General features: G+C 42.7%; 1 protein-coding gene and 2 non-coding genes across 21 annotated transcripts in view; 2 read left to right on the top strand and 1 right to left on the bottom strand.

Moving 5' to 3' along the window:
• ASH1L (ASH1 like histone lysine methyltransferase) overlaps positions 1-27,110 on the top strand; it is a 233,177-nt gene that overhangs the window by 126,785 nt on the left and 79,282 nt on the right. For 18 of the 19 annotated variants that reach the window (XM_074041008.1, XM_074041031.1, XM_045373666.2 and 15 more), the window contains 2 exons: positions 4,015-4,756; positions 25,680-25,859. In XM_074041008.1, the coding sequence (XP_073897109.1) occupies positions 4,015-4,756; positions 25,680-25,859 (922 nt within the window). The remainder of the gene's footprint in view (positions 1-4,014; positions 4,757-25,679; positions 25,860-27,110) is intronic. The other variant, XM_073993006.1, reaches the window with a different exon arrangement.
• Positions 22,151-22,254, bottom strand: LOC123570914 (U6 spliceosomal RNA). Its single transcript, XR_006695132.2, has one exon. It is a non-coding gene; the product is annotated as a U6 spliceosomal RNA (small nuclear RNA).
• Positions 25,942-26,044, top strand: LOC123571247 (small nucleolar RNA U13). The gene has a single exon (XR_006695429.1). It is a non-coding gene; the product is annotated as a small nucleolar RNA U13 (small nucleolar RNA).

Consider the following 27,110-nt stretch of genomic DNA (forward strand, 5'->3'; position numbering starts at 1 on the left):
TAAATTAAGAATGAGGAGGATGCTTCCTGGTCAGATAAATAATCTTTCAGGAAATTATGTCCTCTCTGTAAACTAAAAAATGAATAGTCATTAAGCAGATGAATTTGTGGAGAAAGATTGTTCCAGGTAGAGAGAAAGGCACACTCAAAGGCCTTGAATCAAGAAAAAGCATGATGAGTTTAAGAAACTGAAGTTTAGGCCGGGCGCGGTGGCTCAAGCCTGTAATCCCAGCACTTTGGGAGGCTGAGACGGGCGGATCACGAGGTCAGGAGATCGAGACCATCCTGACCAACACGGTGAAACCCCGTCTCTACTAAAAAAAAAAAAAAAAAAAAAAAACAACTGAAGTTTATGATTACTAGAATTAAGGTCTGAGATAATGAGATTGAGGCTGGAAGAAAAGGTAATAATAATTTTCAAGTTGTTTTATGTGGTAAGAGCCTTTTTAAGAGTTGTAAGCGAAGCTGAAACCTAATAAAATTTGTGGAGTTTTTTGTTTTTTGTTTTTAGATGGAGTCTTGCTCTTGTCGCCCAGGCTGGAGTGCAATAGCATGATCTCGGCTCACTGCAACCTCTGCCTCCCAGGTTCAAGCAATTCTCCTGCCTCAGCCTCACAAGTAGCTGGGATTACAGGCGCCTGCCACCAAACCTGGCTAATTTTTGTATTTTTAGTAGAGACGGGGCTTCACCATGTTGGCCAGGCTGGTTTTAAACTCCTGACCTGGTCCACTCACCTCAGCCTCCCAAAGTGCTGGGATTACAGGCGTGAGCCACCTTGCCGGGCCTTTGTGTTTTTTTTAAAGATCACTCAAGCTGCTATCTAAAGAATGAGTTGGAGGATGATGAAAATAGCAGCAGGAGGAACAATGTTTCTGTTGTCTGTTGCTGCATAACAAAGCACCTTGAACTTACTGGCATGAAACAATAATAGTCAGCTGTCATCTCTCAGTTTCTCAGGATTCCCTTCATTTGGTTGTAACTGCATGGTGGTGAGCTAAAGTCATCTCAAAGAATTCCTTATTTTGCCAGGCAGGTGGCTGTAATCCCAACACTTTGGGAAGCTGAGGTGGTTGGATCATTTGAGCTCAGGAGTTTGAGACCAGCCCAGGCAACATGGCAAAACTCCATGTCTACAAAAAATACAAAAAAGTAGCCGGGCATGGTGGTGCATGTCTGTAGTCCCAGCTACTCGGGAGGCTGAGGTGGGAGGTTCACTTGAGCCTGGGAGGTGGTGGTTGCAGTGAGCTGAGATTGTGCCACTAGGCTCCAACCTGGTTAACATAGTGAGACCCTGTCTCAAAAAAAAGGCCAGGCGCAGTGACTTACGCCTGTAATCCCAGCACTTTCAGAGGCCGAAGCAGGCGGATCATGAGGTCAGGAGATGGAGACCATTCTGGCTAACACGGTGAAACCCCATCTCTACTAAAAAATACAAAAAAAAGTTAGCCGGGCGTGATGGTGGACGCCTGTAGTCCCAGCTACTCGGGAGGCTGAGGCAGGAGAATGGCGTGAAGCCGGGAGGCGGAGCTTGCAATGAGCCGAGTTCGTGCCACTGCACGCCAGCCTGGGCGACAGAGTGAGACTCCGTCTCAAAAAAAAAAAAAAAAAAAAAGGATTCTTTATTCCAATATCCAGTGGTTGATACTGGTTGTTGGCTATGACCTCAGCAGGATCTTTTGGCCAGTATGTCAACTCATTGCTTGGGTTTCCTTACGGTTTGGAAGTTCGAATCCAAGAGCTTGTGGCGAGGCTGAGGTGGGGTCAGAGGGTGGGGGTAGAGAGAGACAGAGAGAGAGACCTTGTCTAACCTAACACTGGAAATCATCACATTCTTCCACTGAATTTGTTTGCTAAGGCAAGTCTTCAGTGACAGCAGAGAGGGACTAGACTACAACTTGAGAGGGAAAGCATCAAGTGATTAATGGACATACTTTAATAGCCCCACAAGGAATTACGCTATTGCTTCACGGCAGGGAGATAACATTATCTTAGTCTTGGTGGCTGCAGCAGAAGAAAGGAAAGTGGACAGGTTTAAGAGTTTAAACTAACAGAAGACAGAATTTTATGATTTGTGGGGAGGGTGAAGGAGCAAGAATAAATGATGTGGCCTGAGCTTGGATAACCAACGTCCTGCCACATGATTGATGGTCAGTATACATAATGTTGAATAGTTAGCTTTATGGTATCATTAACTGATGTTGGGAATCTGGAGGGAGGAGCAAGTTTGAAGGGAGCGAAAATGAAATGAGATGTGAATATGAGTTTGAGAAACCTGTGAAACATGCAAAAGTAGACAGAAGAAAGGTCTATTCAGAAAATAGAAACTCAGTAGTCATCAATATAGATGATAGTTAAAAGAATTGCTAAAGAGAGAACAGAGAGTGAGACAGGAAAAAAGCATAGACTGGAGAGTTTTTAAAAGCTATAGCATTTAAAGGTTGGAGAAAAGGAAGGGGTTATTTTTCGTTTTGGTAATTTTCAGATAAAACTGAATATTGGTATGAATATTTAGAAGTCACTTACATACTGATGATAATTGAGACTATGAGAATAAACATGTTCCCACTGGGAAAGTAAGTATAAAAGGTAAATAACAAGTACTCTGTATTGAGGACCTCCACAGTTAAATTTAATGGAGTTGCAAGTAATTGAAAGTTAATCAAAGTATATTATAGAAATAGCATACGCAGGATTTTAAAGAATTGTGATATGAAATATAGCTGAGGGTCTGAAATTTTTTACTTTTTAAAAATTTTATTATTTTTCTAGAGACAGGGTCTTGCTCTATCATCCAGGCTAGAATGCAGTGGCGTGATCATAGCTCACCGCAGCCTCAAACTCCTTGGCTCAAGCAATCCACCCACTTCAGCCTCCTGAGTAGATAGGACTACGGGTACAGGAAACCACACTGGGCTAATTTTTATTTTTTGTTGAGACAGGGTCTCAGGCTAGTTGCCCAGGCTAGTCTCGAACTCCTGGCTTCAAGTAATCCTTCCACCTCAGCCTCCCAAAATGCTGAGAGTACAGGTGTGAGCCACCATTCCTGGCCTGAAAATGTTTAAATATCAAATTGAGACAAGGGTCTATAGGCCAGAGTTGATGATAAAATAAAAAAAAAGTCTTAAAAATTTAGACAAGGCTATTGGATATTATTTGAAGAAAGTTATTGGTAATTTGAGAAAAAGTTCATAGTTTGATGATACTGGGATCTAGAATGCCTGAGGCTAATAAAGGATTGTCTAGTATAGTTATCACATTTAGAAGTCATATAGATAAGAAATCCATTAATTAACTTTGGAGAAGTGTGACCCATGAATAATAGTAGTAAACTAGGCAGCATGGGAAGTGACTTATTTTGAACTGATTTTTAAATTATTAGTATTTTTTGAGACAGAGTCTCGCTCTGTCGTCCAGATTAGAGTGCAGTGACTCACTGCAGCCTCGATCTCCCAGGCTCAAGCAATCTTCCCAACTTAGCCTCATAAATAGCTGGAATTATAGGTGTGAGCCAGCATGCCTGGCTAATTTTTTTCTATTGTTTGCAGAGACAGCTTCTTGCTGTGTTCCCTAGGTTGATCTCAAATTCCTTAGTTCAGGAATTCCTCCTGCCTTGGCTTCCCAGAATACTGGGATTACAGACATGAGCCACCATGCCCAACCTTTATCCAACATTTAACTTTTAAGTCCCTTAGCTTAACTGTTCCTTAATATTTTTAAATTTATTTTTTATTTTTGACCTTCATTTTTGAAGAATTAAATGTTTTTTCTTTCTACTCCTTACTTCAAAGTGAGAGTTGTTCTTTTTTAATTTACATATTATTAGAGAAATATAGGCCAATTTTGGTTTTATCTTGTTGTAATAACCTTTTTCAGGAAAGTAAACCATCAATTTACCTATGATGTGTAATCTTGCTACGGAAAATAGAGCAGTACTCCCTTTTACCTGTGTAAAAACTTATTTAAATAGCTAGCTGTGTCCAATTTTGCCTATGTGTGATTTATTGTCTCTTTCAGTAAACGGAGTTCCCTCTCGAAGTCCAAGATTAGTTGCTTCTGGGGATGACTCTGTGGATAGTCTGCTGCAGCGGATGGTACAAAATGAGGACCAAGAGCCCATGGAGAAAAGGATTGATGCTGTGATTGCAACTGCCTCTGCACCACCTTCTTCCAGTCCAGGCCGTAGCCACAGCAAGGACCGAACCCTGGGAAAACCAGACAGCCTTTTAGTGCCTGCAGTTGCAAGTGACTCTTGCAATAATAGCATCTCACTCCTCTCTGAAAAGTTGACAAGCAGCTGTTCCCCCCATCATATCAAGAGAAGTGTGGTGGAAGCTATGCAACGCCAAGCTCGGAAAATGTGCAATTACAACAAAATCTTGGCCACAAAGAAAAACCTAGACCATGTCAATAAAATTTTAAAAGCCAAAAAACTTCAAAGGCAGGCCAGGACAGGGAATAACTTTGTGAAACGTAGGCCAGGTCGACCTCGGAAATGTCCCCTTCAGGCTGTCGTATCAATGCAAGCATTCCAGGCTGCTCAATTTGTCAACCCAGAATTGAACAGAGGCGAGGAAGGAGCAGCGTTGCACCTCAGTCCTGATACAGTTACAGATGTAATTGAGGCTGTTGTTCAGAGTGTAAACCTGAACCCAGAACATAAAAAGGGGTTGAAGAGAAAAGGCTGGCTATTGGAGGAACAGACCAGAAAAAAGCAGAAGCCATTACCAGAGGAAGAAGAGCAAGAGAATAATAAAAGGTAATTCCTCATTTAACATATTATCTGAGTAGAGGAAACTAGCTTGGAACAACTATAATGTAACTCTATAGCTGAATTACTAATTTCATCTTATAACCTTTCACTTTTTACTAAATGAGACCATTTCTTTTCAAAAATTGTTCTTATATATTGCTTTTACAAGTTATAATTAAGAACCAAAAAGGCTAGGTGCAGTGGCTCACACCTGTAATCCCAGCGCTTTGAGAGGCTGAGGTGGATGGATCACTTGAGGTGAGGAGTTCAAGACCAGCCTGGCTGACATGATAAACCCTGTCTCTACTAAAAATATAAAATTTAGCTAGATGTGGCAGTGCATGCCTGTAATCCCCGCTACTCAGGAGGCTGAGAAGGGAGAATTGCTTGAATCCAGGAGACTGCAGTGAGCCAAAATTGCACCACTGCACACCAGCCTGGGCGCGGAGTGAGACCCTGTCTCAAAAACAAACAGAAAAGAAGCAAAGGGCAAATAACAATCCACTCGGAACCCACTCACTTTACAGACAAAGGAAATCAAGGCCCAGAAACATTGTATATTTTATCCAATATAGAGACGTGTGAGCTCTGTGATCATTTTATGTGCATATCACATTTTGCTTATCCATTCATGCATTGATGGATACCTGGGGTGTTTCCATGCTGTAACACTGCTATGACAGTGGGTATACAAATACCTCTTTCAGACCCTGCTTTAACCTTGGGTATATTCTCAGAAGTGGAACTGCTGGATCATATGACATTTCTATTTTTAATTTTTTAAGGAACTGTCATACTGTTTTCCACAAGGGCTATATCATTTTACATGCACAAAGATTTCAGTTACAATGCACAAGGATTTCGGTTACTTTGTATCCTCACCAACACTTGCTATTTTCAATTTTTTTTTATAGCAGCCATCCAAATGAGTGTGAAATGGGTATCTCATTGTAGTTTTAATTTGCTGTTCCCTAATGATTAGTGACAAACATATTTTCTTTTCTTTTTTTTTTTTTTTTTTGAGACGAGTCTCGCTCTGTCGCCCAGGCTGGGGTGCAGTGGCCGGATCTCAGCTCACTGCAAGCTCCACCTCCCGGGTTCACGCCATTCTCCTGCCTCAGCCTCCCGAGTAGCTGGGACTACAGGCGCCTGCCACCACGCCCGGCTGATTTTTGTATTTTTAGTAGAGATGGGGTTTCACCATGTTAGCCAGGATGGTCTCGATCTCCTGACCTCGTGATCCACCCGTCTCGGCCTCCCAAAGTGCTGGGATTACAGGCGTGAGCCACCGTGCCCGGCCTGGCAAACATATTTTCATACGCTTATCGGCCATTTGTGTATCTTTAGAGAAATGTCTACTCAATCGCTTTTTCAATTTTTGATTGGGTTTTTTGGTGGTGTTGAGTTTTAGCAGTTCTCAATATATTCTGGATATTAGTCTCTTATCAGGCTTATAAGCAAATATTTTCTCCCATTCTGTGGATTGCCTTTTTACTTTGTTTATGCTGTCTTTTGACATACAAAATTTTCTGATATCTATGAAGTCCAATTGTCTGTTTTATCTATAAAGCTATGGTAATCAAAACTGTATGATAGTAGCATAGAGAGAGACATATAGAACAATGAAGTAGAATAGAGAGCCCAGAAATAAAACCTTGCATACATGGTCAGATGATTTTTGACAAAGGTGCCAAAACCATTGAGTGGGGGAAAGGACAGACTTTTTAACAAATCATGCTGGGAAAACTGGATATCTGCATGCAAAAGAATGAAGTTGTAGTCTTACTGTAAACCATATTCAAAATTTAACTCAAAATGGATCAAAGATATAAATGTAAAATCTAAAACTATAAACTCTTGGCCAGGCGCGGTGGCTCACTCCTGTAATCCCAGCACTTTGGGAGGCCAAGACGGGCGGATCACGAGGTCAGGAGTTCGAGACCAGCCTAACCAACATAGTGAAACATGTCTCTACTAAAAAGAAAAATATTAGCCAGGCGTGGTGGTGTGCACATATAAGCCCAGCTACTTGGGAGGGTGAGGCAGGAGAATTGCTTGAACCCAGGAGGCGGAGGTTGTGGTGAGCCAAGATTATACCACTGCACTCCAGCCTGGGCGACAGAGCAAGACTCCTTCTCAAAAAAAAAAAAAAAAAAAAATACAAAAAGGCTGGGCACAGTGGCTCACGTCTATAATCCCAGCATTTGGGAGGCTGAGGTGGGCGGATCACCTGAGGGTCAGGAGTTCGAGACCACCCTGATCAACATGGAGAAACCCCTTCTCTATTAAAAATACAAAATTAGCTGGGTGTGGTGGCACATGCCTGTAATCCCAGCTACTCAGGAGGCTGAGGCAGGTGAGAACCCCTTGAACTGGGGAGGTAGAGGTTGCAGTGAGCCGAGATTGCGCCATCACACTCCAGCCTGGGCAACAAGAGTGAAACTTTGTTTCAAAATAAATAAATAAAAATAAAGCTGTAAACTCTTAGGAGAAAATATAGGGCAAAAGCTTCACAGCATGGAATTTGGCCGTGATTTCTTAGATGTAATAACAAAGGCACAGGCAATAAACCATTTTTATTTTTATTTTTATTTATTTATTTTTTTTTCGAGACAAATTTTCACTCTGTCACCCAGCCTGGAATGCAATGGCATAATTCCCACTCACTGCAACCTCCACCTCCCGGATTCAAGTGATTCTCCTGCTTCAGCCTTTTGAGTAGCTGGGATTACAGGCACGCGCCACCATGCCTGGCTAATTTTTGTATTTTTAGTAGAGATGAGGTTTCACCATATTGGCCAGGTTAGCCTCAAACTCCTGACCTCGGGTGATCCACCCGTCTCAGCCTCCCAAAGTGCTGGGATTACAGACGTGAACCACCACACCTGGCCCATATTTAATATTTTTTAATGAACCAATTCAATGTTCATCATTTATAAATGACTTTTCTTAATGTGGCATGTTCACTCTTGCTCATATTCTCTATCATCTGTCCTGGTGAATCCTGGATAGAGAGGTGTTTTTTTTTCCATCCACCTATATAAAAATAATTGCTTTTTTCTAGAGAATATATTTTTTAATTTCAGGAGCAATACACACTGGTAATAAATAATTTAATGAAACTAGTAGCTTACTGATTTAAAAGTAAAAGTCTCTTTTCACGTTCTCTCCCTTCCTCTTATCCCATTTTTCTCTCCATGGATAATGCTATTAACAGTACATTGTGTATTCTTTAATGCTGACAGCTTGTCATCAGAACATACAGAATTACGTTATACCATGGTAGGAATATATTATAATTTATGTAATTATGCTGTTGTGATTGACTAGATCTTGCTTTTTTATATTTAGCTCTTTATGTCGCTTATGTAATACTGAGTATTAGCTATGAGTTAGAGGTTTAATTTTCTTTCAATACTATTCATTAGTTTAGCCATTCCCAACTTATTTGGAATGATACATTTATCATATACTAAGTTTTTGTTGTTGTTGCTGTTGTTGTTTTTGAGATGGAGTCACCCAGGCTGGAATGCAGTGGCACAGTCTCAGCTCACTGCAACCTCTACCTCCTGGGTTCAAGTGATTCTCATGCCTCCGCCACCCAAGTAGCTGGGATTACAAGCATGAGCCACCATGCCCAACTAATTTTTGTGTTTTTAGTAGAGACGAGGTTTCCTCATGGTGGCCAGGCTGGTCTCGAACTCCTGACCTCAAGTGATCAGCCTGCCTTGGCCTCCCAAAGTGCTGGAATTACAGGCATGACTCATCACAGCCAGCATTAAATTTTTTTTTTTTTTTTTTTTTTTTTTTTTTTGCGACGGAGTCTTACTCTGTCGCCCAGGCTGGAATACAGTGGCACAATCTTGGCTCACTGCAACCTCTGCCTCCCAGGTTCAAGCGATTCTCCTGCCTCAGCCTCCTGAGTAGCTGGGATTACAGGAGCATACCACCACACCCGGCTAATTTTTTTGTATTTTTAGGAGAGACAGGGTTTTACCCTATTGGTCAGGCTGGTCTCAAACGCCTGACCTGATGATCCTCCCGCCTCGGCCCCCCAAGGTGCTGGGATTACAGGCATGAGCCACGGTGCCGGGCCATCCTAAATTCTTATATATTGTTAGATCTTAGGGTCTTTTCAAATATTTTTATATTCTTTTCTATCAGGCTATTTTGGTATCTCTGTCATAACAATTTAATTATTGAAGCTTTAAGACACTGACAAGGAGGATGATTTGTGCCTTTACTGTAGTCTGAGACATCTTGACCATTTACGTGATGAAGGGTCGTCTTTAAAATGTGCTTCAAGAAAAGGCTTTCATCAGCCTGGGTAACATGGTGAAACCCCATCTTGACCAAAAAAATACGATAAATTAGCTGGGCGTGGTGGCGTGCATGCCTGTGGTCCCAGCTACTTTGGGAGGCTGAGGTGGGAGGATCACTTGAGCCAGAGAAGTGGAGGTTGCAGTGAGCCTAGATTGTACCACTGAACTCCAACCTGGATGACAGTGAGACTTCGTCTCAACAATAACAACAAAAAAGGCTTTTGTTTAGGTTAGCCTTTCCATTCCAGCAAATTCTAGTATAATGGTCAGCAAAATTAAACACATACTTTTTCACAAGATTGTATTCGGAGATTTGAAGAGATTATAAAGAGAAAGATAAAATTTATGCCCTCAAGAGATTGTGTAGGGAAGGACATGACACATTGAATTCCCAGAGACAGCAACAGTTTTTCAACTTGTTCTAACTGGAGCTTACACTAGTACTTGTTATATAATATGTATTCATTTATTTTTTCAATTAGTATTTGTTGCAAGATTATTATGTTTCATGTACTTAGAATTGATACAGTGGTGGGTAAATCTAGAAACTTTTCCTACCTTCATGGATCTTAACCATCCAAGTGCTATTATGATGAGTTACTTAGAGTTATAAGAGTACTATATATGATAGAAATAACTAACTTAGTTTCCCAGAACAAGTAAGGACTATACTAAAAAATGTGAAGAATAGGCTCCATCTGTTATTTAAAGGAGTGAGGAGAGAGCAAACACTTTAAGTCTGAAAAGGCATGATAGTTTCAGGCAAGTGAAAGAAAGCTTTTGTGGTCAAAACATGGAGTAGAGTAGCATGGGATACAGATAGAGGTTGTAGGGATCAGATTGTGCCAAGAACCTTGTTTGGTATATTAAAGATTTTGGTCACTATTTGTTGATTAATATTAAACCAGAATGCACAGGAATCGTTTAATGATTATGAGGTGGGCTTCTAGGCTCAGAAAACCTAGGTTCAAATCCTGGTTTTAAAAAGAAGAAGGTGTATTTTTAAAACACATATAAATTATTCCTGTAAAAAATAAAATCAGGCCAGGTGTGGTGGCTCACACCTGTAATCCCAGCCCTTTGGGAGGCTGAGGCAGGAGGATCACTTGAGGCCAGGAGTTCAAGACAGCCTGAGCAACGTGACTGGTTGTAGCTACTCTGTCTCTACAAAAAAACTATTTATTTATTTATTTATTAGGCAGGGTCTTGCTCTGTCACCCAGGCTGGAATACAGTGGCACAATCTCAGTTCACTGCAACCTCCGCCTCCCAGGCTCAAGAGTCTCCACCCCCATCCCTCCCCGCTAGTGGCTGGGACTACAGGCGGGCGCCACCAGGCCTGGCTAAATTTTTGTGTTTTTTGTAGACACCGGGTCTCACTATATTGCCCAGGCTGGTTTCGAACTCCTGCACTCAAGTGATCCTCTCGACTTGACCTCCCAAAGTGCTAAGAGTACAGGTGTGAGCCACTGCACCTGGCCCGTCTCTACCAAAAATTTAAAAATTAAATGAGCGTGGTGGCTCGTGTCTATGGTTCTAGCTACTTGGGAGCCTGAGGTGGGAGGATCACTTGCACTCAAGAGGTTGAGGCTGCAATGAGCTGTGTTCCTCCACTGCACTCCAGCCTCAGTGACAGAGTGTGACCTTGCCTCTAAAAATATATATATTATTATTATTTTAGAGACCTTATCTCTAAAAATACATATATACTATAGTGAGACTTTGTCTCTAAAAATATATCTTATAATAATGTATAACATATATAAATATTATATATATATATGTATATTTTGTTGTTGAGATCGCGTCTCTGTTGCCCAGGCTGGAGTGCAATGGCTTGGCTCACTGCAACCTCCACCTCCTGGGTTCAAGTGATTCTCCTGCCTCCACCTCTGGAGTAGCTGGGATTACAGATGCCTACCACCATGCCCGGCTAATTTTTGTATTTTTAGTAGAGATGGAGTTTCACCATATTGGCCAGGCTCGAACTCCTGAACTCAAGTCCACCAGCCTTGGCCTTGCAAAGTGCTGGGATTACAGGCATGAGCCACCACGCCTGGCTGAAAAAATAAGAGCTTGCTGGCCACACCAATAGTCTCAACTACTCTGGAGGCTGAGGCTGGAGGATTGGTTGAACCCAGGAGTTTGAGACCAGCTTGGGCAATGGCAAAACCCTATCTCTAAAAACAATGTTATGAAAATAGGAAATTAAGAGAACAAGTGAATGAGCCTGAAAATGGTATTGGGAGAATATAAAACATGTACCTTAAATTAATAAAATAAGGCAAATGTATAACAGTAAGTGTCACTTTAAGACAAAAGTTCTTTGAAAACTAATAAAATAGACAAACTTCTGGTAAAGCCGATCAATAGGATGAGAAAGGGAATAATTAGGGATTTAAAAGGAAATAAAGTGTATATAAGAGATTAAAATTTTACTACTGTAAGAACTTTAAGCCCATCAAATGGGAAAACTCTGTTGAAACAGACATGTTCCTAGAAAAATATAATTTTAACAAAACATACTCAAAAGAAATTACCTGAGCACTCCTATTGCATAAATTGAATCTATTATTTAAAGTCTTGCCCGAAGGACAGCATCAGACCCAACTTTAACTTATACCACACTTTTTTTTTTTTTTTTTTTTTTTTTTTGGAGACGGAGTCTTGCTCTGTCACCCAGGCTGGAGTGCAGTGGCCGGATCTCAGCTCACTGCAAGCTCCGCCTCCCGGGTTTACGCCATTCTCCTGCCTCAGCCTCCCGAGTAGCTGGGACTACAGGCGCCCGCCACCTCGCCCGGCTATTTTTTTGTATTTTTTAGTAGAGACGGGGTTTCACCGTGTTAGCCGGGATCGTCTCTCGATCTCCTGACCTCGTGATCCGCCCATCTCGGCCTCCCAAAGTGCTGGGATTACAGGCTTGAGCCACCGCGCCCGGCCTCTACCACACTTTCAAGAAAAATATTATTCCCATCTCATTAAAGAGAATATGGACTGCAAATGGAAGAGGATACACCTAAAGAGAATACTACATAAACAGGCCAGGTGAGGTGAGTCACAACCATAGTCCCAGCACTTTGGGAGGCAGAGGCAGGGGTATTGCTGGAGCCCAGGGGTTCAAGACCACCCTGGGCAATGTAGGGAAACTCCATCTGTACAAAAAACTTAAAAATCAGCCGAGTGTGGTGGCGCATGCATGTAATCCCAGCTACTCGGGAGGCTGAGGGAGGAGAATTGCTTGAACCTGGCAGGCGGAGGTTGTACTAAGCTGAGATCACGCCACTGCACTCCAAGACTGTCTCAAAAAAAAAAAAAAAGCTTTAAAAATCAGCTGGATGTGCTGATGTGTGCCTGTAGTCCCAGCTACTACGGAGGCTGAGGTGTGAGGGATTGCTTGAGCTTGTCCAGGAGGTTGAGGCTGCAGTGAGCCATAATCGTGCCACCACACTCCAGCCTGGGTGACAAAGTGAGACCCTGTCTCAAAAAGCAAACAAAACCAATAAGAGACAAACAAGAGAATACATAACATAAGCTAAGTAAATTTTCTGTAAAGGTAATACCCATGTAAATATTCAAGAGTTGACCATATACTTTCCCTGTTCATAAACAGGGAAGTTCATAAACTCCTTTTCTTGCCAGAAGCTATAACCAGTCTCCTGACTTTTAAGGTAACCACATATTACCTTTTAAAATACTATTTATGTGTGCAGGTCTAAACAATACAGCTTATTCTTCCTGAATTTCATGGAAATCTAATTATACAGGTTGGGTGCCATGACTCATGCCTGTAATTTCAGCACTTTTGGAAGCCGAGCATGTGGATCACTTGAACCCAGGAGTTTGAGACTAGCCTAGGCAACGTGGCAAAACCTCATCTTTACTGAAAATACAAAAAGTTAGCCAGTTGTGGTAGCACACACCTGTAGTCCTAGCTACTCAGGATGCCAAGTGGGAGGATCACTTGAGCCCAGAAGGTAGAGATTGCAGTGAGCCAAGATCACATCACTGCATTCCAGCCAGGGTGACAGAGTGAGACTCTGTCTCAAAAAAAAAAAAAAAAAAAAAATTAATTATAGAGGACATATGCTATGGTGTCTCACCTTTTTTTACTCAACATATTCATGTTAAATTATGTATGTTATTGCATCCTGCTGTAGTTTTAATGTGTTGTAATTCATTGTTTGTGTGTAATACAGTTCTTCCATTTTACTCTTGGATTATTTTCAACTTGAGATTATTGCCCAAAAAAACCTGCTTTTAATATTCCTCTAATGTCCACTGATGGATATGGAAACTAATTAAAGCATTTTGTGTGTGTATGTGTATATATATATATATATGTCGAGATCAGCTTAGTCGGGGAGACCCTTAACCCAGTGGCACTAGAGGAATGAAAGACACACACACAGAAATATAGAGGTGTGAAGTGGGAAATCAGGGTCTCACAGCCTTCAGAGCTGAGAGCCCCGAACAGAGATTTACCCACATATTTATTAACAGCAAGCCAGTCATGAGCTTTGTTTCTATAGATATTAGATTAACTAAAAGTATCCCTTATGGGAAACAAAGGGATCTGCTGAAATAAAGGGATGGGTTTGGCTAGTTATCTGCAGCAGGTGCATGTCCTTAAGGCATAGATCGCTCATGCTATTGTTTGTGGTTTAAGAACACCCTGGGTGGGCCAGGTGTTCCTTGCCCTCATTCTGGTAAACCCACAACCTTCCAGCATGGGCGTCATGGCCATCATGAACATGTCACAGTGCTGCAGAGATTTTGTTTATGGCCAGATTTTGGGGCGCCTGTTCCCAACATATATATATATATATATATATATATATATATATATATATATATATATTTTTTTTTTTTTTTTTTTTTTTTTTTTTTTTTTTTGGAGACAGAGTTTCACTCTTGGCATGATCTCAGCTCACCGCAACCTCCACCTCCTGGGTTTAAGCAATTCTCCTGCCTCAGTCTCCCGAGTAGCTAGAGGCGCCCACCACCACGCCCAGCTAATTTTTTTGTGTTTTTAGTAGAGACAGGGTTTCACCATGTTGGTCAATCTGGTCTTGAACTCCTGACCTCAGGTGATCCACCCGCCTTGGCCTCCCAAAGTGCTGGGATTACAGGCGTGAGCCACTGTGCCTGGACTTAAGGCATTATATTAATTTGTTCTCACATTGCTATAAATACCTGAGACTGGGTAATGTATAAAGAAAAGAGGTTTAATTGGTTCATGGTCCTGCAGGCTGTATAGTAAGCATGATGCTGGCATCTCCTAGGCTTCTGGGGAGGCTTCAGGAAACTTTCAATCATGAGGAGTATATAGGTTACAGGGCCAGAACAGGAGCAAGAAGAAGGACCAAGTGCCATACACATTTTAAAGCACCAAATCTCAACAGAACTCACTATGGCAATGATAGCATCAAGGGGATGGTGCTAAACCACTTAAGAGAAAACCACTCCCATCCCATGGTCCAGTCACTTCCCACCAGGTTTCAACACCAATATTGGTGATTACATTCCAGTATGAGAGGTAGGCAGGACGCACATCCAAACTGTATCAGGGGCCGGGCGCAGTGGCTCATGCCTGTAATCCCGGCAATTTGGGGGGCTGAGGTGGGTGGATCACCTGAGGTCAGGAGTTTAAGACCAGCCTGGCCAACGTAGTGAAAACCTATCTCTACTAAAAATAGAAAAATTGGCCAGGCACGGTGGCTCACGCTTGTAATCACAGCATTTTGGGAGGTCGAGGTGGGCAGATCACCTGAGGTCAGGAGTTTGAGACCAGCCTGGCCAACATGGCGAAACTCCATCTCTACTAAAAAGTGCAAAAATTAGCTAGGTGGCAGATGCCTATAGTCCTAACTACTCAGGAGCCTGAGGCAGGAGAATTGCTTGAACCCAGGAGGCGGAGGTTGCAGTGAGCCAGGATCCAGCCACTGCACTCCAGCCTGGGCGACAAGAGCGGGACTGTGTCTCAAAAAAAAAAAAAGAAAAGAAAAATTAGCCAGGTGTGGTGATGCATGCCTGTAATCCCAGCTACTCATGAGGCTGAGGCAGGAGAATTGCTTGAACCTTGGAGCTGGAGGTTGCAGTGAGCTGAGATCAGACCACTCCAACCTGGGTGACAGAGCGAGACTCTGTCTCAAAAAAAAACTATATTAGGGTATATACCTGGAAATGTAATTACTGAATAAAATAAAGGATTTCTCCCAAGACTTAATTTCAAGCTATGGAGTATTAAGGTTGTGTGGAACTGAATAGATAAAAGAAACAGACCTACACATATATGGAAGCTTGCTAGGTAACAGAGGCATATCAATAAAGAAGAACTGTTCAATAAATTGTGCCCAATAACTTGAAATTCCCTGGGGATCGGGTGAAAGAGCAAGACTCTGTCTCAAAAAAAAAAAAAAAAAAAAAATTAGTCCGGGCGCATCCTAGTACTTTGGGAGGCTGAGGTGGGTGGATCACCTGAGGTCAGGAATTCGAGACCAGCCTGGCCAACATGGTGAAACTTCGTCTCTACTAAAAATTAAAAAATTAGCCCTGCGTGGCTGGGCGCAGTGGTTCACACCTGTAATCCCAGCACTTTGAGAGGCCGAGATAGGCAGATCACGAGGTCAGGAGTTCAAGACCAGCCTGACCAACATGGCGAAACCTTGTCTCTACTAAAAATATAAAAAAATTAGTCAAGCATGGTGGCACATGCCCATAATCCCAGCTACTCAGGAGGCTGAGGCAGGAGAGTCACTTGAACCCAGGAGGCGAAGGTTGCAGGGACCTGAGATCACACCATTGCACTTTAGCCTGGGCAACAGAGCAAGACTCCACCTCAAAAAAAAAAAAAAAAAAAAGTAGCCCTGCATGATGGTGAGTGCCTGTAATCCCAACTACCCGGGAGGCTGAGGCAGGAAAATCACTTGAACCTAGGAGGGGGAAACTGCAGTGATCCAAGATCGCACCACTGCACTCCAGCGTGGGCGACAGAGCAAGACTCTGTCTCAAAACAAACCAACCAACCAACCTAGGCTGGGCGTGGCGGCCCACACCTGTAATCCCAGCACTTTTGGGAGGCCAAGGTGGGTGAATCACTTGAGGTCAGGAGTTCGAGACCAGCCTGGCCAACATGGTGACACCCTGTCTCTACTAAAAATACAAAAATTAGCCGGGCATGGTGGCACACACCTTTAATCACAGCCACTCAGGAGGCTAAGGCAGGAGAATAACTTGAACCGAGGAGGCGGAGATTGCAGTGAGCCGATGTTGCTCCACTGCACTCCAGCCTGGCCACAGAGTGAGGCTGTGTCTCAAAAAAAAAAAAAAAACTAGCCAGGCAAGGTGGTGGGTGTCTGTCCTCCCAGCTACTTGTGAGGCTGAGGCAGAATCATTTGAACCCTGGGTGGCGAAGGTTGCAGTGAGCCAGCATCATGCCATTGCACTCCAGCCTGGGCAAAAAAGCAAGACTGTCTCAAATAAAAGAAGTTAAAATTTATCAGAATTTACAAACACAAACCATACATGATGCCATTCTCAGTTATGAGAAATGTAAACAAAGACATACAGCATTAATCATAAAATTAACTGTAATAGGCCGGGCATGGTAACTCATGCCTGTAATCCCAGCACTTTCGGAGGCTGAGGCAGGCAGATCACCTGAGGTCGGGAGTTGGAGACCAACCTGACCAACATGGAGAAACCCCGTCTCTACTAAAAATACAAAATTAGCTGGGCATGGTGGCGCATGCCTGTAATCCCAGCTACTTGGGAGGCTGAGGCAGGAGAATCACTTGAACCCAGGAGGTGGAGGTCGCAGTGAGCCAAGACCACAGCATTGCACTCCAGCCTGGGCAACGAGTGAAACTCCGTATCAAAAAAAAAAAAAAAAAAAAAAACTGTAATACATACTGTACTGCTATAATAATTTCATAGCCACCTCTTGTTATTGCAATGAAGAACTCAAGTGTTGCCAGAATCCACTTCAAAGCCATATGACACTAATCATCTCCAAGTGAGCAGTTTACTTGGAATCCCTCCAAGAGATCACAGTACAAAGTAATCTCTTGAAGTTCTTGCGTTCTCATTGTTTTTACTATGCTTCCATAAACCTTGAATGACCCTATGAGACCTATATGAAATGGGATTAGTAATGTTAGAAGTGCTTCCAAGAACGAGAGAAAAGTCCTGGCATTACAAGAAAACAAAAAGTTGAACTGCTTGATATGTACCATAGATTGAGGTCTGCAGCTGTGATTGCCCACCATTTCAAGATAAATGGGCGGGGCACAGTGGCTCCCACCTATAATCCCAGCACTTTGGGAGGCAGAGGTGGGCGGATCATGGGGTCAGGAGTTAGAGACCAGCCTGGCCAACTTGGAGAAACCCCGTCTCTACTAAAAATACAAAAAATTAGGCGTGATGGCAGGCACCTGTAATCCTAGCTACTCCAGAGGCTGAGGCAGGAGAATTGCTTGAACCCGGGAGGTGGAGGTTGCAGTGAGCCGAGATCATGCCATTGCCTTACAGCCTGAGCGACAGAGTGAGACTCCATCTCAAAAGAAAAGAAGAAAAATAAATGAATCTAGCATAAGGACTTGAAAAAAGAAAAGGAGTTTCACAAAGCCATCACCACAGCTGTGCCAGCAGGTGCGAAAACTTTGTACTCTTTCCAGGATATCTTTTTATCTCGTATTGAAAATGCAGGGGTTTTTTGTTTGTTTGTTTGTTTGTTTGTTTTTTAGACAGTCTTGCTCTGTCGCCAGGCTGGAGTGCAGTGGCACGATCTTGGCTCACTGCAACCTCTGCCTCCTGGGTTTAAGCAATTCCCCTACGTCAGCCTCCCCAGTAGCTGGAACTACCACCACGCCCAGCTCATTTTTTGCATTTCAGTAGACATGCATTTCGCCATGTTGGCCAGGATGGTCCCAATCTCCTGACCTCGTGATCCACCCGCCTCGGCTTCCTAAAGTGCTGGGATAACAGGTGTAAGCCACCACGCCTGGCCGAAAATGCGGTTTTTATGTGGGTGCAGGATTGCCTTAAAAAGAGATACCTATCTGGGCGTGGTGGATCACGCCTGTAATCCCACCACTTTGGGATGCCAAGGCTGGTAGATCACCTGAGGTCAGGAGTTCAAGACCAGCCCAGCCAACGTGGCGAAATGCTGACTCTACTAAAAATGCAAAAATTAGCCGAGCATGGTGATAGGTGCCTGTAATCCCAGCTACTTGGAAGGCTGAGGCAGGGAAAGTTGCTTGAGCCTGGGAGGCAGAGCTTGCAGTGAGCCAAGATCGCACCACTGCACTTTAGCCTGGGTGACGGAGCAAGACTCCGTCTCAAAAAAAAAAAAAAAAAAGAAAGCCAGCTCGGTGGCTCATGCCTGTAATCTCAGCATTTTGGGAGGCCGGGGCAGGCAATCACTTGAAGTCATGAGTTCAAGACCAGCCTGGTCAACATGATGAAACCCTTCTGTATTAAAAACACAAAACATTAGCCAGGCGTGGTAGCGGGTACCTGTAGTCCCAGCTATTCAGGAGGCTGAGGCAGGAGAAATCGCTTGAACCCAGGAGGCAGAGGCTGCAGTGAGCCGAGACCACACCACTGCACTCCAGCCTCAGTGGCAGAGTGAAACTCCGTCTCAAAAAAAAGAAAAAGAAAAAGTCAAGATAAAAGGAGAAGCTGCTTCTGCCAACCAAGAGGCAGTAGACAAGTTCCAGACGCTATTAAGAAAATCATTAGCAGCCGGATGCAGTGGCTCACGCCTGTAATCCCAGCACTTTGGGAGGCGGAGATGTGTGAATCATCTGAGGTCAGGAGTTCAAGAGCAGCCTGGCCAACATGGTGAAACCCCATCTCTACTAAAAATACAAAAATTAGCAGACATTGGTGGCCTGAAGGTTTCAGTGAGACAAGATCATGTCATTGCACTCCAACCTGGGCGACGACAGCAAGATGCTGTCTCAAAAAATATATATATATTAGCTGGGCGTGGTGGTGTGCCCCTGTAATCCCAGCTACTTGGTAGGCTGAGGCAGGAGAATCGCTTAAACCCAGGAGGTAGAGGTTGCAGTGAGCCGAGATCGTGCCACTGCCCTCCAGCCTGGTGGACGGAATGAGACTCTGAGTCAAAAAAGAAAAAATAAAAGTGAAGTAAGTCAGACACAAATGGACATGTATTTTATGATTCCACTAGTATGAGAACCTGGAATGGACAAATTCATACAGGCAGAAAGTAGAATATTGGTTATTAGGGGTTGGAGGGAGGATGGAATAGAGTTTTTCTTTAATAGGGTCAGTTATTCTGTCTGGGAGGATGAAAAAGATGTGGAGAAGGATGGATACTGGTGATAGTCGTACAACAATGTGAATGTATTTTCATGTCATTGAACTGTCTAGAACACTTAAAAATGGTTTAAAAAGTAAATGTTTTAGTATGTGCATTTTACCACAATTTTTCAAAAAAAGTTAGTTATATGTGTGTCTGTTTCTGTACTCTATTCTGTTGTTCTACATTTCTTTTGTGTAGCTAGTATCACATTGTCCTGATTACCATACATTTACAGTAACTCTTGAAATTAGATAAATCCTCCAATTTTTTTTTAGTGTTTTTTTTTGTTTTTTGTTTTTTGTTTTTGAGACGGACAGAGTCTTGCTCTGTCGCCCAGGCCGGAGTGCAGTGGCACGAACTCGGCTCACTGCAAGCTCCGCCTCCTGGGTTCATGCCATTCTCCTGCCTCAACCTCCCGAGTAGCTGGGACTACAGGCGCCCACCACCACGCCCGGCTATTTTTTCTATTTTTAGTAGAGACGGGGTTTCACTGTGTTAGCCAGGATAGTCTCGATCTCCTGACCTCATGATCCGCCCGCCTCGGCCTCCCAAGGTGCTGGAGATTACAGGCGTGATTCACCACGCCCGGCCTTAGTTTTTGTCTTCCCATGGCAATTCGTGAATTATCTTGGCATTTTCTCAAAAACAAAAAAAAAAACTCTCTTGGTACTTGAGATTGTGTTAGATCAGTTTGGGGGAAAATTGCAATCACCAATTTTTTTTTTTTTTTAAGACACAGAGTCTTCCTCTGTTGCCCAGGCTAGAGTGCAATGGTTTACTGTCATCCTTGACCTCCTGGATTTGAGCAATCTTCCCACTTTAGTCCCTTTAGTAGCTGGGACTACAAGTGTAAGCCACCACAACTGGCTAGTTTTTAAAAATTTTTTGCAAAGATTGGGTTTGTGTTGCCTAGGTTGGTCTCCAACCTCTGAGCTCAAGTGATCCTCCTGCCTCAGCCTCCCCAAGTGCTGGTATTACAGGTGAAAGCTGCCAAGCCTGGACAGAAATTGCCATCTTTTTTTTTTTTTTTTTTTTTTTTGAGATGGAATCTCGCTGTTTCCCAGGCTAGAGTGCAGTGGCTCAATCTCGGCTCACTGCAAGCTCCGCCTCCCAGGTTCACACCATTCTCCTGCCTCAGCTTCCCGAGTAGCTGGGACTACAGGTGCCTGCTACCACGCCCAGCTAATTTTTTGTATTTCAGTAGAGACGGGGTTTCACCATGTTAGCCAGGATGGTCTCTATCTCCTGACCTTGTGATCCTCCCGCCTCGGCCTCCCAAAGTGCTCAAATTACAGGCATGAGTCACTGCACCCGGCCTAGAAATTGCCATCTTAATGACACTCAGTGTTTCATTCCATGGACATCCATGGACATGGTATATCACTCCATTTATTTTAGATTATCTTTGATTTTTGATTTTTTTCTTTTCTTTTCTTTTTTTTTTTTGAGATGGAGCCTTGCTCTGTCACCTAGGCTGAAGTGCAGTAGAGCGATCTTGACTCACTGCAACCTTCACCTCCTGGGCTCAAGTGATTCTCCTGCCTCAGCCTCCTGAGTAGCTGAGGTTACAGGTGCCCAGCAGCATGCCCGGCTAATTTTTATATTTTAGAGATGGGGTTTCACCATGTTGGCCAGGCTGGCCTCAAACTCCTGACCTCAAGTAATTCACCTGCCTCGGCCTCCCAAAGTGCTGGGATTACAGGCATGAGCCACCGTGCCTGGCCTTTTTTTTTTTTTTTTTTTTTAATTCATTGTTTTGTTTATACTCTTCTGTACTGCATGTATTTGGTTAGATTTATATTTTGGTTTTCTTTTAAATTTATACTTATATTTATAAATTTATAAAGAAATTATAGTTCTGTATTATTTTGTTTGATATGTATCTAAGCATTTAATGCTTTTCTTGTTTTTTTTGTTTGTTTGTTTTTGAGATGGAGTCTCAATTCTGTTGCCCAGGCTGGAGTGCAGTGCTGCCATCTTGGCTCAATGCAACCTCCACCTCCTGGGTTCAAGCGATTCTCCTGCCTCAGCTTCCTGAGGAGCTGGGACTACAGGTGCATGCCACCATACCCAGCTTATTTTTGTATTTTAAGGAGAGACAGGGTTTCACCATGTTCACCAGGTTGGTCTCAAACTCCTGACCTTAGGTGATCTGCCCGCCTCATCCTCCCACAGTGTTGGGATTATAGGAGTGAGCCACCCTGCCTGGCTACTTTTCTATCGTTGTAAGTAGCATTGTTTAATTTTGATTTCAATTTTCTCATTGATAGAACATAGAAATACGGTTGAATTTGACCTTGGATTCCTCAACATTGTTGTGTAATTCACTAATTGTAGTACTTTCTCTTTTGTAGAGTCTTTGGGTGTTTTTATATAGACAGTCAAATAATGTGCGAGTAGAGATAGTTTGTAATTCTTCCTTTTCAATGTTGTTTTCTTTTTCTGGCCTTGTTGCGCTGGCTAGGACCTCTATTATGATACTGAACATATATGATGAAATTATATATTTGCCTTGTCCTTAATAATAGGGAAACTTTATTCAATTTAACCTGTACATATGAGGCAAATCAAGTATCTGGGAAACTTCCTGCCTGGTCATTGCCAATACGTTTGCTTATGTTTATATTATAGATAATTTCCAGAGCTTTTAGTTGTACTTAGTAAAATGAGAGGTAGATATACATCTGTTCCATTTTTTTGTCTGGAACAAGAATCACCTGTATTATTTTTTAAGTAAAATGCTTTGTTTAAAAATATGGAACACTTCACAAGTTTGCATGTCATTCTTGCACCAGGGCCATGCTAATCTCTGTATTGTTCCAATTTTAGTGTATGTCCTACTGAACCAAGCACATCTTTTATTTTTTTTAATGTTTTTGTTTGACTTAGATTTCTATTTTGATAAGCTTCCCCTTTCCCTCTCCTTTTAGCACTCTTAGATGTCATTACATTGTCTTCTGGTTTGCATTGTTTTGGATATGATATCTAAACTTTTTTTTTTTTTTTTTTTAAGAAACGGGTCTTGCTATGTTGCCCAGGCTGGTCTTGAATTCCTGGGCTCAAGCAATACTTCTGCATCAGACACACAAAGTGCTGGGTTTACAGGCTTAAGCTACTGTGCTTTGCCCCTTTTTATAAGATGTGTTTTTTCTTCAGCTGTTCTTTTTGTTTGTTTTTGGCCTCCCAGGCTGGAGTGCAGTGGCACGATCTCAGCTCACTGCAAGCTCTGCCTCCCGGGTTCATACCATTTTCCTGCCTCAGCCTCCTGAATAGCTGGGACTGCAGGTGCCCGCCACCATGCCTGGCTAATTTTTTTTTTTTTTTTTTGTATTTTTAGTAGAGACGGGGTTTCACCATATTAGCCAGGATGGTCACGATCTCCTGACCTTGTGATCCGCCCGCCTCAGCCTCCCAAAATGCTGGACTGCACCCGGCCTCTTTAGCTTCTTTTGTTTTCTTCATCAGTAGTTTTTAGCAAGTTTATTATGATATACTGTACCTTATTTGTTACATCCTGCCTGTAGTTTGCTTAGTTTCTTCTGACTCTGAGGTTATACTTTTTATCAAGTTGGGAAACTTTTTAGCCATAATTCTCAATTTTTTTCATTGTGAATTTTTTATGTTGTGAACGTTACATCATTGTATATCTGGTTTTTGTTGTTTTCCAAGTGTTCAGTTGTTTTTAGTAGTAAGTTTTCTCCTTTCCTGAGATTCTAAGATTCTGTTAGTATTATATTCTCTACTAATTTATTCTTTCCTTTAATCTCTGTGTGTCAGTTTGTGTTGTTTCTATTGCTGTCTTCAAGTTCACTGATCTCCAGTACCTTATTTGCTGTTAAGTACTCTCCAGTTTTTCATTTCAGATTTGGTATTTATCAATTCTCAATATTCCTTTTGTTGTTGTTGTTAAGTCTTCCATTCCTCTCCTCATTATCTTTGTATTTTCTTCTAAATTCCTGATTTATGCTTGTAGAGTAGTACCTCAAAGTTATTTTCTTTTCTGTCTTTGTGATTTCTATTTCTATTGCTGTTTCTACTGAATGATTTTTCTCCTGGTTCACATTTTCCTGCATTTTGACATATGTAGGAATTTGTTATTGGATGCAAGACATTGTGATGTCGCATTATTGTATGTCTGGTTTTTGTTGGTTTCCTTTACAAATATTCAATTTTATTTTGGTAGGCAGTTAAGTTACTTATGGATCAGTTTGGATTCTCATGAATATTGTTTTTAAACTTAGCTAAGGCTGGTCTTTTTTTTTTTTTTTTTTTTTTTTTTGAGACGGAGTCTCGCTCTGTCACCCAGGCTGGAGTGCAGTGGCCGGATCTCAGCTCACTGCAAGCTCCGCCTCCCGGGTTCACGCCATTCTCCAGCCTCAGCCTCCCGAGTAGCTGAGACTACAGGCGCCCACCACCTCGCCCAGCTAGTTTTTTGCATTTTTTTTTTAGTAGAGAAGGGGTTTCACCGTGTTAGCCAGGATGGTCTCGATCTCCTGACCTCGTGATCCACCCGTCTCGGCCTCCCAAAGTGCTGGGATTACAGGCTTGAGCCACCGCGCCCGGCCAAGGCTGGTCTTTATGTCAGGATAATTAAGCCCTCTAACAGTGGATAACATTACTCTCTAAGCTTACTGTTTAATGTCCCCTATTGTTGAACAATGTCTTTCTACTTTGCCTAATGGAATCTGAGTATCTGTCATCATGTGTGAGTTGTGTGAATTGCTCAGGTTACAGTTTTCTGGTAGTTCTTTGTTCAGCCGTATGGAATTTTACCCTTCACATGCACAATGTAGTGTTTAGCAGTATACTGAAAGAGACACCCATAGTTAGATTTCTAGAGTTATAATTCTCTATAGCTTTTTCCATTCTGATACTCAGTTCCACAAATTCCAGCTATCTCAGTCGCTGTGTACTCTGATATATCCCTTTTCAAGGGATATATCAGTTTGGCCATTCTCTGCTTGGTTTCTACTTCTGTACCGCAGTCATTCTTAGAAAGGCAAGGCGTGGGCTGGGTGTGATAGCTCACGCCTGTAATTCCAACACTTTGGGAAGCTGAGGTGGGCAGATCACCTGAGATCAGGAGTTCAAGACCATCCTGGGCAGCATGGTGAAACCCCATCTCTACTAACAATACAAAAAGAACAATAAGCTGGGTGTGGTGGCACGTGCTTGTAATCCCAGCTACTCAGGAAGCTGAGGTAGGAGAATCACTTGAGCCCAGCGGCAGAGGTTGCAGTGAACCAAGATCACACCACTGCACTCCAGCCTGGGAAACAGAGCAAGACTCCATCTCACAAAAAGAAAGACAGAGAGAGAGAGAGAAAAAAGGGAAAGGGAAAAGGAAGGAAAAGAAAAGAAAGGCAAGGTGGGGCTGGGCGCAGTGGCTCATGCCTGTAATCCCAGCACTTTGGGTGGGCGGATTACCTGATGTTAGGAGTTTGAGACCAGCCTGTCCAACATGATGAAACCCTGTCTCTACTAAAAATACAAAAATCATCCAGATGTGGTGACAGGTGCCTGTAATCCCAGCTACTCAGGAGGTTGAGGCAGGAGAATCTCTGGAACCCAGGAGGTAGAAGTTGCAGTGAGACGAGATTGTGCCACTGCACTCAAACCTGGGCAACAGAGTGAGACTCCATCTCAAAAAACAAAAAGAAAAACAGAAAAGAAAGGCAAGGTGGTTGTGTAACTCACCGCATTTTTTTCAGATTTCTCAGGGATCACAGTGCTGCACTCACTGTTGTCCAGTATCTGATAATAATCGTCTTTTAATTTTTCTCATGCAAGGCACAGTGGCTCACGCCTATAATCCCAGCACTTGGGAGGCCGAGGCGGGCGTATCACTTGAGGTCAGTAGTTAAAGACCAGCCTGGCCAACATGGTGAAACCCTGTCTCTGCTAAAAATACAAAACTTAGCTGGGCGTAGTGGCGTGCCCCTGTAATCCCAGCTACTCGGGAGGCTGAGGCAGAAGAAATCACTTGAACTCAGGAGGCAATGAGCCAAGATTGTGCCCCTGCACCCTAGCCTGGGTGACAGAGCAAGACTGCGACTCAAAAACTAAAATAAAATAAAGTTTTCTCTAAGTATCTAGTAGATTACCATATTTCTATTACTTCTTGTCAGGTGAAGTCTCGCACCAGTTACTTAAACATGGCCAGATAAGGAAGTCCCTGTATCTCTTTTTTTAATTGCTGTGATTTTTTTTAAGCAGACAATTATTTGTAGGAAAACATTTTTTTCACAATAAAATTATCTTTAAACTTCTCTTTCTAGCTTTAATGAAGCACCAGTTGAGATTCCCAGTCCTCCTGAAACCCCAGCTAAACCTCCTGAACCTGAAAGTACCTTGCAGCCTGTGCTTTCTCTCATCCCAAGGGAAAAGAAGCCCCCACGTCCCCCAAAGAAGAAGTATCAGAAAGCAGGGCTGTATTCTGACGTTTACAAAACTACAGAGTAAGTAGTAGTACCTATTAGCTAACATCCCTTTTTCTTCCACGTTTGAAAAAAATACTTTGACTATCAAAAAACAATATAGATTCTTTTGTATTTAATAAGCATGATGATTGTGTTTTTGTGCTCGTGTGAGGTACGCCTCCCTCAAACTTTGTGTTAAGGTCAATACATTACCCTTTCTGATGTGGGGGGAAAATCCATACAAAAGTAATATACACAAATATCAGTGTTCACTGTACTGTCTTATGTTGTATGAGACTAATTGTCTTTCTGATCATTATCTTCTCTCTGCCTTACTAGATTGAGATTCTAATGACGCGTTTCTTTTTTTTTTTGAGATGGAGTCTCGCTCTGTCACCCAGGCTGGAGTGCAGTGGCGCGATCTCAGCTCACTGCCAACTCTGCCTCCAGGGTTCACACCATTCTCCTGCCTCAGCCTCCTGAGTAGCTGGGACTACAGGCCCTGCCACCACGCTCAGCTAATTTTTTGTATTTATAATACAGACGGGGTTTCACCATGTTAGCCAGGATGGTCTAGGTCTCCTGACCTCGTGATCCACCTGCCTCAGCCTCCCAAAGTGCTGGGATTACAGGCATGAGCCACAGCGCCCAGCCCCAAGGATGCTTTTCTTATTAACTTAAGCAAAAAATGGCTCTAACTAAAATGATATTGGTGACTTCATTTTTTATATTGGTGACTTTATTTTTTATTGATTGGACGCTGTGTTCCATGAATTTTGTCAGGTGAATAAAATATTTGCCTTGCTTTTAAGAACTTCGTATTATCTTGGCAGATTACAACTTAATAAGCACTCAGAATTTTTAAAGCATCAAAGGGATAGCAAATTATCATCAATTAAGAAATATTTTATGGGCCGGGCGCGGTGGCTCAAGCCTGTAATCCCAGCACTTTGGGAGGCCGAGACGGGTGGATCACGAGGTCAGGAGATCGAGACCATCCTGGATAACATGGTGAAACCCCGTCTCTATTAAGAAATACAAAAAACTAGCCGGGCGAGGTGGCGGGTGCCTGTAGTCCCAGCTACTCGGGAGGCTGAGGCCGGAGAATGGCGTGAACCCGGGAGGCGGAGCTTGCAGTGAGCTGAGATCCGGCCACTGCACTCCAGCCTGGGCTACAGAGCGAGACTCCGTCTCAAAAAAAAAAAAAGAAATATTTTCTGGTTGAGTTAGGATTTAGAGGTTTGGTAGTAGTTTACCAGATGGAGAAGGATATTCTAGTCAGAACAGTGT

Source organism: Macaca fascicularis, chromosome 1 (genome assembly GCF_037993035.2).
Source record: "Macaca fascicularis isolate 582-1 chromosome 1, T2T-MFA8v1.1".
Lineage (NCBI taxonomy): Eukaryota > Metazoa > Chordata > Mammalia > Primates > Cercopithecidae > Macaca > Macaca fascicularis.